The sequence below is a fragment of the Molothrus aeneus genome, chromosome Z, assembly GCF_037042795.1.
Source record: "Molothrus aeneus isolate 106 chromosome Z, BPBGC_Maene_1.0, whole genome shotgun sequence".
In the NCBI taxonomy this organism is placed as follows: Eukaryota; Metazoa; Chordata; class Aves; order Passeriformes; family Icteridae; genus Molothrus; species Molothrus aeneus.
Genome location: NC_089680.1, coordinates 18918290 through 18932034, shown reverse-complemented (window position 1 = coordinate 18932034; position 13745 = coordinate 18918290). Strand labels below are relative to the sequence as shown.

The 13745-nt window shown below is 40.6% G+C and overlaps 1 protein-coding gene across 1 annotated transcript in view; it reads right to left on the bottom strand.

Annotated features, from left to right (window-relative positions):
* The window catches only part of RASEF (RAS and EF-hand domain containing), a 28912-nt gene extending 15838 nt beyond the window's left edge, over window positions 1-13074 (bottom strand). The window contains exons 1-3 of the mRNA XM_066569534.1: window positions 12707-13074; window positions 2318-2464; window positions 1446-1536 (exon numbers count right to left, since the gene is read on the bottom strand). Coding sequence (XP_066425631.1) covers window positions 1446-1536; window positions 2318-2464; window positions 12707-13074 — 606 coding nt within the window. The remainder of the gene's footprint in view (window positions 1-1445; window positions 1537-2317; window positions 2465-12706) is intronic.
* Between the last annotated feature and the right edge of the window lie 671 nt (window positions 13075-13745).

Here is a 13745-nt window from a genome sequence, read left to right as displayed (position 1 = left end):
GAGCTACAAGGAACACTGGAGAGTGAAAATTAAAAAAGCCTTGTGAGAAACAAGTTAACAGACCATCTTTCATACCTATGGCTAGATGCAAACAGTGACTGAGAACACAGACTAGATGTAGATAATACATAGAAGACCCACTTCTGCATAATGCCAGTACATAACTGCAAACACACACATCCCAGTCATCTTTTTTAAGCAGTGAAAAAGGGTATTTCAGTGATTTGTCACTTTTTGAGGAGAGTAATTTTTCAGAGAAAATGTATTTGTTTTCTAAACATTAACAACTTAGCTTCTCTGGAAGTGAAAATTTATCTCTACTAGGAGCTGCATTACCATTAGTTAAACACATCAAATCACACATTTTTTTGGCAGGTGTGATATCTTTAAGATTTTTATGCCATTATATTTTGTTTCTAGGAACACAATAGGCTTTTATGGTGTGGTAGGACTGTTTTCTCCTGTATAGGATAAAAAGCTACTTGAAGTAAATCTATCAGAATACCATTTACCTTCACATATCAATTAGTGTGAACTACTTAAAATCAGCAAGTTGGCAGACAGCAGTTTGTTACTTCTGGTTCTGCAAGTACTCTGGTAAAAGAACCCATAGCAAATACACATAGATGTTCAGTACACCACGTGTCCGACCAAGCAATAATTATGCCCATACTATATGTTTTAATTAAAGCATTTCTTATGCCCTCATTAAAACACTTTTACAAACTGTTATGCTCATATAAAGTTTGGCTTATCTTAAATGAATGTAGTAACAATTCAAAATGAACCAGGGAGCTGGTCTTGCTCCTTTGAATTATTCAGTCACATGTGGCTCTAATATATCTCTCCCTGGGTAAGAGAAGAGGATTTTTACTCCTTTTCATATAGACTGCAAGTGGGTTGAAACAACAGATAAAATTGAGCAGATCAAAACAGAATTTCCCATTAAGTTTGAGGGGCCCAGGCACACTGCGATCACAGTTACCCTCTCTTAAGTCTCTAAAATGTAGTTGCAGGAGAACGGAGGAAAAAAAGATCATTACTCCAGGCAGATATACAAAGAAGGACCAAATAATTGAAGCATTAAATTATACATAAATTATTTTACTAGGAGAACTAGATTACATTCTTTAGTGCTGAAATATAATTTTCTCCAGTCTGTTTTCAATACTGGTCTCAGAACGGTACTCTTCTTGGCCAGTATGTTCCCACAAAAGGGAGAGACTTTTTTTCCTTGGTTTATTACACCTAAGCAGATATTCCTCTTTAGGAAAGCATTAAGATCATGCATTTTTTCATCTCAAGTAGAGTATTTTTTCATCCAGGCCCTGCCTAGAGCAGCTTTGAGTCAGTCCATCAGGATCAAACCACACGTGGCCATCAATCCTGCTTAAGACCACTGAGAGTTCAGTAATTATGAAATGCTGTAAATATAAAATACTCACTTCCTTTTTAACTTTATGCTCTGCAGCCTGTATCCGTAGTTCCATTTCTTCCTCTAACTCACTGAGTTGAACTGCTGCTTTGTCTTGAGCCCTAAAATTTAGAAGAAAATTTTCTCTTAGGAATTGCCCTCCAGCTTGAAAGAAACACTGTGTGAAACTATCTGCCCACCTCAACTGAAACAAATAAGACAGAAAGACAAGGAAACAGTTTAACATTGCCCAGACCTTGAAACTGGTGTGGCTAGGAACCTAAATCCCAAATTATTTTGAAGATACTGGCAAATTAGATTTTAAATAACAGCTGCAAGCTGATGATTAGCATTAAATACATCTGCATTTTTAAAATTAATTTACAAAGATGAAAGGTGCCCCTTGTTATCCTATGAAGAGACTTCAAAAGCAACTTGCATCACCCACACATACAAGATCTCTGTTCTGACCTAATCTGTTTGGTCTTGGCAGTTATGATGTGAGACTGACAGTGCCAAGTAGTTAAAACAGGTAAATACATTCCTTGAAGCTCACGAAGCAAAAATATGATTTCTAAAATTAAAGTATAGTGGATATGTATGATAAAACTCAAAGTTGCAGCCAAGGAAGAGGAGTCAAAATGTTTTAAGGCATTTAACTAACAATAGATGCAAAAATTTGGCCCAGAATTTATCAAAAGTATGAACAGGCAATCATTTGCAGGCTGCTATATATGCTTATGCACAAGGGTATGCACACAAACTAACTTCAGAACTCAGTTTACAGAAATACTTTGCACGGCAGATTTTAGCATTAACTCTCAATAGTTTAATCAATAAAAGCATGAGAAGAGGAATAAAAAAGAAACCACAGAACTGAACTAGAAAGACAATTCACTATACCTTTTTACCGCTATGGCCAGAGTTTCCATCTCTGTGCTTTGAAGTTTGATCTCTTGGATGAAGTTCTTAATGACATGCTCATATGGCTGGATTAATCTTGGTTCTGCTATGTGTATGTTCTGATACAGAACACTGACCTGCTCTTGTCTGAAAAAGATAAATATGCACATTTTAATGCACTTATTTGGAACAATGTTCTATTACAGGTTTGAGAAACTTACTACAAATTACGATATTCCCCTCTACCTATTTTTAAAATTTAGCAAGCTAGATACAGGCTTTCAGCATTCAGTACAGTATGTCAAAATTCTTTAAATTATGTTTACCATTTCCACTTCTCTGCTTTACTATAGCTACTGAAAAAAAAACAAACAAAACAAAACAAACAAACAAACAAACAAAAACAAAACAAAAAAAATAAAAAAAACACCAAACTGCCTACTTCTGTTCATAGTGTAGTGAAGAGAATGCCACTGGAGTACCCCACAATGTATATCAAGTTTCTTGATTGCTCTAATGTTAATCATAATCCATGAAGAAACATAAGATTTCAGGAGGTTGCATAAGAACTGAAAACGGGTATGAATGCCAACTACCTAAGTTAAAAGGGGAAGGAGACAGAGGGAGGTGGGCTGTAAGCAAAATAAGAATACAGCTCTTCAGTCTCACACAAATTATTCTGGTCTATATCCAAATAAATCTGTCATTATAAGAAGTTAATTCTGTATATTACTCTCATGTGAAAAATGACAGCTATATCTCATAAAGAAGAAAGAAAACATTTCTGTTGGTATTTTAGTTGTTAAAAGCTCTCCTGAAATTCACAGTGAAAAGTTGCCTCAATGCAGGAATAGTATATTCTGATTTCTATTTAATCTGGACTAATTTACATAGATTGCATGCTGTTCTAATTGTCAGAGCAAAGAACCTTTACAAAAAAAAAAAGAATAGCGTAAGAGCCAAACCACTATTACAAAGTCTACTACACAAATAGCACTGATTTCTGTTCATGCTACTGGTATGTCGTGCAAACCTTTGTTTTACTTGCTAGGTTCCAACTCCTGGATTACATTAGGCAACATAGCAGAAAATATTCTGCAACAGAATTTAGCTGTCCTAAGGAAAACTGAATATGATTGACATTGACTATATGCTAGAACATGAAAACGTATTCAACAACTTAAAAACCAAATGGAAAAAAGGAACAGAGAAGATGATGTCTAGAAAGGTGGAGAAAACAGGCCAGTAATTAGGAAATACACATTATCAGAAGCAGAAATACAGCCAGAAACGATGTTTTGCAAGTTCAAGTCCAACACCATATCTAACATTACAAATACATGCTCCCTTTTAGTTGCAAATGAAAGCTTCAACTCTGATTAAACAATCCTCCTTGTTAGACAGCTAAAGTTTTCCTATCTTCAGGGCAGGTAGTGCTACTTAATACATTCACCATACACATGATATCAACAACTGTGTAATCCAACAAGTGTGTATTCTCTTCATTTTTTCTCACTTGAAGCAATTCCACAGCTTTGATTATCAATGCTGCAGCACTCTGCTTCTTGTATGTGATTTCTCCACTGAAGGTCTAACTTACTTTACTAAAACAGTACCACAAATGTTACTATCACTCAAATTCCCTTTTAAACAATTTAACAACTTCAGGATGCTGTAACACTTGCTTCCAGCTGAAATGTTGGCATTTATTTTGAGATAGAGAAACATAAAACCAGCACAAAGAGATAAAGATTTACTGATGCCTGAGAAATTTATGTGGTTTTGTCTTGCAGAGGATCTCCTTTACAAAGGCTAATCCTGTATTACCTGTATTCAGTAAGTTAAATATCTTCCAATGTATGCACACAATTTCTTTTTCAAAATGTATTCTAAAGAGAGTAATGTTGAAGTTCACAAACAGTAGCAATAACAAACAGATTTATCTGATCATCAGATGCTACAAACTCTGTATAAATAATGCAACATTAAAGAACTACTCAATGTATATTTATTCAATTAATGATTTGCATTTAAAAAACTGTTACGGACATTTCCAGAATCCACCTGGAGGCCTGTAGTCAATGTCATTCTCAGGGATCAATACTTGAACCAGTCTTGTTCAACTTGTTTATCAATGACCCAGATGAAGGGATAGAATGTACCCTCAGCAATTTTGCTGATGGCACTAAACTGAGGAAGTGGTGATCCACCTGAAGGCTCTGCTGCCATTCTGTGGGACCTTGCTAGGCTGGAGAGCTGGGCAGAGAGAAACTTAATGAGCTCCACAAGGGCAGGTGTTGGGTCCTGCACCTGGGCAGGAACAGCCCCAAGTGCCAGCCCAGGCCAGGGGTTGTCCCTACAGAGCAGCTCTGTGGAGAAGGACCTGGGACTCCTGGTGGATCACAAGCCATCCATGAGCTGACAGTGCCCCTATGGCCAGGAGGGCCAAGGGTATCCTGGGGTGCATCAGAAAGAGCACGGCCAGAAGGTCGAGGGAGTTGTGCCTCTACTCAGCCCTGGTGAGGCTGGATCTGGAGTGCTGTGTCCAGTTCTGGGCTCCTCAAGTAAAAGAGAGACAAGGAGCTACTGGAGAGGGTCCAGCAGAGGGTCACAAAGATAATTTGGTGTCTGGAGCATCTTTCTTATGAGGAGAGACTGCAGGAACTGAGCCTGTTTAGTCTGGAGAAGACTGAGAGGCGATCTCATTAACACATATTAATATCTGAAAGGTGGGTGCCAAGAGGATGGTGCCAGATTCTTTTCAGTGGTGCCCATCAACCAGACAAGGAGCAACGGCCCTAAACTAAAACAGAGGAAGTTTCACCTCAATATGAGAAAAAGTCTCTTTGACATTGAGGCTGGCAGAGCACTGGAAGAGGCTGCCCAAAGATATTGTTAAGTCTCCCTCTCTGGAGACATTCAAAACTGGCCAGATTCCTGTGTAACCTGCTCTTAGCCGACCCTGCTTTGGCAGGGAGGTTGGACTGGAAGATCTCCAAAGGCTCCTTCCAACCATAACTACTCTGTAATTCTTTTCAAAGTATATGCAAACCTGAGTTAGTTAGTTAGAGTATGGTGATAATAACACCAGGTTGTGGGACCAACACCTGTCTGGGCCATTCACTTAAGAGTTGGCCTTCACGATCCGTGTTAGTTGGTCTCTTCCAACTCAGAATATTCTGTGATCTGGAAATACACGTGCCTGAATTTAAGCTAGAAATCAGTAGGCCTATAATGCTGATCCTCTGCCCCACATCTAAGTCTGCTCTAAGATGCAGTAGTCAGAAACCCAAAGTAGTTACTGTGAGGTTTTATTCTCCCTTTGGGATAAAAAAAAATGTTTTGCCCAATGACCAGCTACCACACAGTTGCATTCAAAATATTTCAGTAACACAGTTTTAGGAAGCAGCACTTAGGCTCAAGAAGTATCCATATCCAATATCAGTACAACAATGCAAGAGTCCGGAAAGGGCCTGGAAAGATCACGGCTGGTCACTGAAACTCTCAATGATACTTACATGAGTGCTTCTACAGCAACAATACAGGATGTCTCAATTAAAAAGTAGACTCACAACTACTACATCAATCAAAAAAAATCACAAAAAAACACCAAACACAACAACAAAACAGATGAGAAATCAAAGTCATGCAACAAAATTAGCAGGATTACTTAATCACCTATGATTTCAGAGGTATGTAATACGCTTTCATGAACTGCAAAGATTGTCAGTGATTTAGTCATTCCAAGTATCCATGGATCCATGATAAAGATAGCAGCAATTATATGGACTCATATTATATCAACATGCAGTAAATGTTTGAAGATTATTTGTTCCAAATTGCCATTTTTATATTTTTAATCATTCATCTGTTTTCACATGATTTAGTGAATATCAGTGACACTGCTGCAGCAGGGCAGATTAGCTGCAATGAATACTGCCCAATTTTTTTCTTGCCCCTTCTTCTTGAATACATGCTATTTTTCTGCAAATTCATTAGTTATTCAAAATTAATTATCAAAGAATATTTTACAAATGTATTTCACCAAGCTGACTTGAACTCTAAATAGTCTGTCCTTTTGCTAGAGAAAATGTTTCAGCAAAATTAGTCTCAAATGCTTGGACTTGCTCTTTAAAACTCGTTTTCCTTGAAATCCTAAATTCATTTTTCAGTGTATTTAGCTGCACACCTATAAGTTCCACATTAACACATTTGTGTTAGTGTGGAACTTAAAGGTATTCGCAAATACTAATGCATAGAAAGAGCACTTTCTAATATATGGCATGAAAATTTGTCATTTTGTTCATCTGGCACTATGGTTATACTATTCATCATGCATGCATTTTTTCTGTTGCTTCTGCAAAGTGCAGACGCCAAATACCAGTAATCCACAAAAAGTATAGCATTGTGGCCAAGGACTACTTTGGCTTTACCTTACCTCATCTCAAACTATGGTTTATAGCATAAACCATCTGTAAAATTAGTACTTAGTAAGAGTAATTAGTCAATATTTGCACAGCTTCACATGAGTTAACTTAAGCAAAGTTACAGTATTCACATGGTTTCAGAGAGTTCCTGTGAGAACTGCATAAAGAAAATAAAACTGCTCTGATTACAATGCAATTTCTAATATGATAGATTTAAAATACCATGGTTGAATAGAAGAGGAGCAGAAGGGAGGCAGGGGGACAACTCACACTAAAAAACCCCACAACACTGATTTTGGCGATATCAAATATTTAGATTATATTGTGTTATAATTTCCTTTAATCCACACAGCTATCTTAATCCGTATCAATTCATAGTATTATTTCTGGTTTGCTGATTATACAGTGACCATTTGCCTCATAATCCACACTCTGAACAGAGTTCAGAGAAAGATGATGGAATTTTTTCAACTAATAACAACTCCAGAGTTGCTCAGTATCTTACATGTGTGGTCACCAGAAAGAATATGCTGTTTGACACAGGCCACCCAGTCTGACCCTAAGGGCAGTACTAGCTTTTAGAAAACTATTTTAATGATCTCTTTCTACTGTAGATCAGCTGGTAAAATTGCTCTCATCACTTGTAGAAGTTCTGTTCTGGTATGGACGTGAAGAGATGAAGCATAAGGTGGTCTGAGCTGGGAAGGTCTGAGCTGGGTGGTCAGAACAAAACAAAGCTAAAGCATTATGCATCTGATACCTGTCCTTACACTGGAGACCAACAGCCTATGTGTGCCTCCCAGAGATCAACAGGTACTTTTTTCTGAAAAGCAGACACATTGGATATGCCACTGTACCAGTCAGCAGAAAAGAACAACCAAATCTGATCCAGATTAGAAAGGATCTAACTATGTCACAGCTGAGTGCCTAACACTTACTCTAGATGGAGTGCCTGAAGGAAAAATAGATTACACAGAACTTTAACATGGTGTAAAATTCAAAATATTTGTAAACTTGAAGCACTATGGGTTTTTTTAATACTACCTTTTCTTTTTCTGTATCTGCCCCTTCAGAACCAGGCTGCATTAAAAAAAAACGATCAAATCAGTAACCCCGAGATGAGACAGCTCAGCCAAGGTCTGATTCCCAGAGGAAAGATTTTTAATGTTTCCAAAGCATGAATGCTCTTCCCTTAGAGGTGTGATTTACAGCCAGTGGAGCAGCAGTGGAAAAGTCTGTGGGACAGGCAGGGAAAGATTAAGTCTGAAGAAAAGGAGAGCACCTCAAAGACATTATGGCAAATGATCACATGATGATACCAGGAAAATAATCCAGGAAAATGAATGCTACAGTGCTTAAATTTGTTGGCACAGACGCTGTTTGGATTAAAGCAAAAATCCAAAGAGCAGTAAACTTTAAAGTAGCTCAGAAAGTCTTCTAGCTCACAGAAAGGCATTCACCACATTTCCAGCAGAGCACATCTCTCAGACCCCTGTCATGATATGTATTAAAAGACAAGACAACATTCCCACAGAACAGATCCCCCTCTCCAGCACAGTGGTGAAAAAAAAAGGACACAGCATGTGGCTTTTCCCATGATTTGCCTTTATCCCCTCTCCAGGGAACATGCTTCAACTTCCAAGGAAACCTCTCCAGTTCTGACATCACGGTTGATCATCTCATGGAAGTAAACACAAATTGCTGTAAAAAGTTAATACTGTGCTCTATATTGACTTTGGCAAAAATCCATCCTAATTTATGACAGCAAGAGCAAGACAGGTTTTGGATGGGTTTTTATGCAGCAGAGCTTCTCTTCTTTGCTGTAGTACAGTGGTATATCCCATGAGCATCGCCTGTTTTCACAGTTTAAGTAGCTCACATTTAGAACAGCATGCTTTTCTCATTTGATCAAATCCCCCAGATCCACATTTTCTATACAGCTCCAGATGACATGACTGGGAGCACACTGTTATTATAATCACATTAAGATACTTTGGAATTGTATGAGGCATAAAATCTCACAATCAGGCAGCACTGAAATCTGAGTCTGATGAACAGTCAGCTTGGCTGAAAGTACAAGGCACACAAATAAAACAAAGACTAAATAGCAAAGCAATGGAGTATGAGGCCTCTCAGTGGCAGCAGATTTAACTCGAAACAGGGATACAAACTTTCTGCTTCAGATTAATCCATCCATTCATGCTCTAATTAATTTAGTTCATTTTCCAATAAGATTATCCAATTTGCCAAATATTGCACAAAAGTTTCCTGGTAGGGCTTAGTCTTTCTGACAGTCCCAAGCCTTTGTTCTTCATGACTGAAGTCTTTGACATTGAAATTTAAAAATCTGTTTTCCAGGAAGTTTTTTGCCTGTTATTTATAGAGAGAGAAATGCCACAGCATTCGTAAGATTTTTCTTGTAGTGTCAAAGGATGTTAGATTATTCCTTGCTCAAACTGAAGAGTGGAAAAGGATTTCCATTAGGGAGACATTCCCACACTCTTAAGGGAAAACAACTGTCTATTAAGAGCATGGAGGGAACCTTTTAGTCTTGCCACTGAAATTCAAACTGAGATTGGCCACAAGAAAGAATGCAACAGTCCAGTAACACCATCAAGGGCTAAACATTTCCAGTGCAGCAGAGCACTGAAGCACTCACTGTCTGGAGCACCAAAAAGGTACATTTCTTTTTCGTCCACTCCTGTACCATTGCAAATACTTCCTAGAAGAATAAACTAATGAACATGGTTGACTTCTCAATAAAACAGATCTCCAACTGGCAATTCACTATAAATACATATAAACTAAAGGCACTGCATGATTCTGTGTTTAATTACTCACTATTCCTGATTAAATGTAACAATGCAGAAGGGTAGCTGCATTTTAAATTAAATTAAAAACAAACAAATCAAAACAGTAACAAGAAGAAAAAAAAACAACAACAGCAAACAACCCTCTGTAAAATTCCACTAAAGTCTGACTCCACATATTAGGTTATCAGCCTGCAAAGACCTTCCACCATTATTTTCCCTAGAGGCAAATTGCCCACCAAGCACAAGTAAAGGCTAAGGCAAACATACTTTGACTCACAGTAAACACCTAACCAAGAAATCTAACTTAATTTAGTACAAAAAATCTGTTCAAGTGAGGAGGAAAGGAGAAAGGCTGTAAAGAGACTCTTTAATGCGACTCTGCCTGTTTAACTGCAAAAAATAAAACCACAGCTTCAGCACAGACTTGAATATTTTGAAGTATAATCTTAAAGGACTGCGCAACTGATACACCAAACAGCAGAGCTATGATCCATCCCATAATAAAATTATCTTTTGCAAGGAAGTAATTAAATTCGAAATATGCTTATTTTAATATACGCTTATTTTAGTATCTGGCAGTAAACAATTCTGCATTAAATGCCTGCTACTACACTGAGGACTGGGGCAAGGTACAGATCTGTTACTGGGTTTCACACCTCGTTATGGAGGGAATTTAGGTCTTCTAAAAGTTCAGTCAGAGAAACTGAACTTCCAGTTTCAGAAACAACAGAGTCAGAACCATGTGCATCGTGGACATTTTCCCTTTGATTTCCATGGGTTCCATGATTTCCACTCAAGCTGAGGAGGGACAGAGACCACAGATGTTTACTGTGTCATTTTCTCCTGAATTCAATTGTTACCTCTCTACTTCCATTTGCTATGCCTTGCTTCTCTCTATATAAACCCCAACAGCATCAAAGCACATGTGCCAATGTATTGCTGGCCACAGTCTTGTGCCATAGCCTGCGGCCACAAGGCAGAGCATTTTGAGGAACTGAACCCCAAAAGGATCAAGATAAAAACCACACAACTGAGATTAAAAAACATGGACTCCCAACTGCACTCATCTGGCTTTGAGGAGTTTCTCCTCTGTAATTACTTTTCTCACAGATGTCAATGTCACAACAAATCTATGAAGAGCAATAAATCCCAGCATAAGAATGCCAACTCTTTTATAGCACTAAAGATTCAGGTGTGTTCCAAGCCTGTTCTAGTTTTCAAAGTACTGCCCTTTCCTTAATAAAAACTTGAAGTGACAAACAACTAAAACAAATTAAATCATTTAAACAAAAAGATAAATATCTTTTTTGAAGTCCAGCTTGTACTTCACTTGATTTTGTTATATTCTTCTACTGAAATTCTCCAAGAATTTCAATTTATTTATTACTCATGTAAGTGGTCCTAATGATTTTAGTGGGAATACTCACATGGGAAAAAAACCTTACACGTACATTTCAACAAAAAAAGACATGGACTACAACTGGAAAAAAGTTGAGCTGTAGAACACACCTGCTCCTAGCACTTCAGGATGAGAGAGAAAAAAAACCAATTGTTTTTCAGTTGACACTGACACACATCTAATAAATACAGCTAACTGTGAAGGATGTTCAAATCTGAACCTGAATAAGAAACATTTACATCAAACTACTGCCTACCTGATAGTATTTAACCATCAAAACTTAGTTTTCAGTTTTTATGTAAAAGAACCATAACACAAATTACATTATGTCATGATGAATTTAGCAAAATTACCAGATGTGTCTGCATAGTGGAGCCAATTAAAGCTGTTCCCCTTCCTATTATCCTTTTAGACACAGACTATACTGAAACTGCTGCTGCAAACAGTAACCAAGATACTGAAACGGAACTATTACCAACAGGAGACAGATGCTTTCACAAGTTACCACTGGCTTGTGAGTCAGATTTTTTTCCAGCTCCTACTGAGTTTCTGAGTTCAGGTTTTTAACTGTGTCTGCAAGCTCTCAAACAGTCTTTTGTCCTTTAGAAAGCAAGTGTCTAACAAGGAAAGCACCATGAACAAATTAAAACCTGTACAAAAATACTAACCTGTCTGAAATGGGGCAGTCCAATAAGACTAAAGTGTATTAGTCCACAAAGAAAAGAAAATTTACTCTGGATTTACACATGACTAGTAGGTTAACTGAAAAAATTTCTGAAGAAAATTTTCGCCTCATAATCCAAAATATTTTTAATGTGGCTGGAACCAAATTGGTATAGGTAGGAATTTAAAGAGCACTATATAGAAAAAACATGGAGCTATCTATATTCAAGTGCATTACTTTCTTAACCTCTCTTGACTAGCTGCCAAGTCCTGAAACTCAGATTACTTATTTTCCATCATAAATTACAATTTTAAAATTAAGCAGAACCACTCTGTACTTTCTATGGCCAACATTTTCAAATTCATTTTGACCACCTCAGCTTTCAGGGAGATTCCTGAGAGTGACCAAAATGTGTCTCTGTACACTAGAACCAGCCGCGTACTGACAGACCCGTGGTAAATGGGTTTACTCTCCAACACAGCTACCATCAGTTGTCTTCATTTCATTGAGACCGGAGACGAAGACTCTCACAAACTTCAGGGAGCTCATCCCATAGAGGGCAATATTTACCAACACCGTTAATGTGGAAGCAACGATGTTGCTGGTTAGCCTTTACCAGGAAAAGACTGACTGGGCTAAAAGAAAAATGCTGGGGGCCGGTCGGGGAACAACACGAGGAGAAAGTTCTTGCGGAGCCAGCAGAACTTCACATCTCCTGCGTTCTAGCAGCCAGACTTTCCCACGTGGGTCGCTGGCATAACAGAGCAGAGGGAGCCAGGAGCAGCTGCAGGCTGCAAGAACACCGCTGGAAACCACCGCAGCCGAGAGGCAGGTGTGCGGAGAGCTCTCTGCACCTGCAGGCACGGGGGCGAGGGGTCAGCCTCCTCGGCCGCTCCCCAGCTGGGATTGCATCAGCGCCGGCGGCGGCTCCGCCAGGAGAGCCGTTCCCGCCCCGCAGGACGGCGGGGCCAGCTCGGCAGCGGCGGGGCCGAGGTGCCCATGGCCCAGCCCGCCGACCCCGGGGCCGCGGGCCCGCTCCCCCCACCGGGGTCGGCGTGGGACGGAGCGGGCGGGTCCGGACCTTACCTGGGGATGTACCTCGCCTCGTCTCCGAGCCGCACCTCGAAGTCCTTCCAGGGTTGTTCCAGCCCCGCGGCGACCCAAACCGCTGATGCCTCTTCCTCCTCCATGTCCTCGCCTCCCGGCTCGCTGCCAGCGGGCTGCGGCCGCGTGGCGCCGCGGAAGCCACGGGCGAACTCCGGGAAGGTGATGGCCCCGTCGCGGTCGCTGTCGAGGCGCTGGAAGATGGCCTCGGCCTCGGCCGGCTGCACCCGCAGCTCGGCGCAGAGAGCAGCGAAGTCCTCGCGCTCGATGCGGCCCGAGCCGCTGGCGTCGCACGCCAGGAAGAGGGCGCGCAGGCGAGACAGCTCGTCCCCGGACGCCTCGGGATCCATCGGCCAGCGCCGGGGGCGCGGAGACTCGACCGCGGACAGAACGCGATGGGACGGTGTGGGCCGCTGCCCTACCTGCGGCTCGGCGGGGCGGGCCGGGTCCCGCTCCGCCCCGGCGCCCCGCGGGGCCGGGCACGGCCGGGAGGCGGAACGCAGGTGGCGGCTCCGGGCCGGGGCAGGTCCCGGGGCGGGCTGCCGGCGCCCCCGGCGCACCCTCCTCACGGAGTGTAAGGGCACGGGGCTCCCCTCGGGCCCAGCATGTTACGAACGGCACAGGAACTACAGACAGCAACGCAGGGTAAAAACACATGTCTCACCCCCCTGCAGCACTCAAATGTGAGTCCTGACACTGTGCGGTCACCGTATAAGGTGTTAAACCTAACTGCCGTTTTCCAACATAATAAAAATACTCTTCACGTTCATGGAAGACCCAGAAGCCACATGATAACACAAAGTTTGAACAGATAAATTCTCTCTGGCGCGAATAGTCTTGGAGTTATACCTTGTGGGTATGTGATCACAGATGTCTCACCAGCGGTGATTTAGAAATGTGGACTGTTAAAATCCCATCTTAAACTGAAAATGCAAAAGCTTTATTCAAATCAATAAACTAGAGGAGGCAGCTTTTCAGTGCTTTGTGAAGAACTAGTGTCTTTCTTGACAGAAGTCAAGAT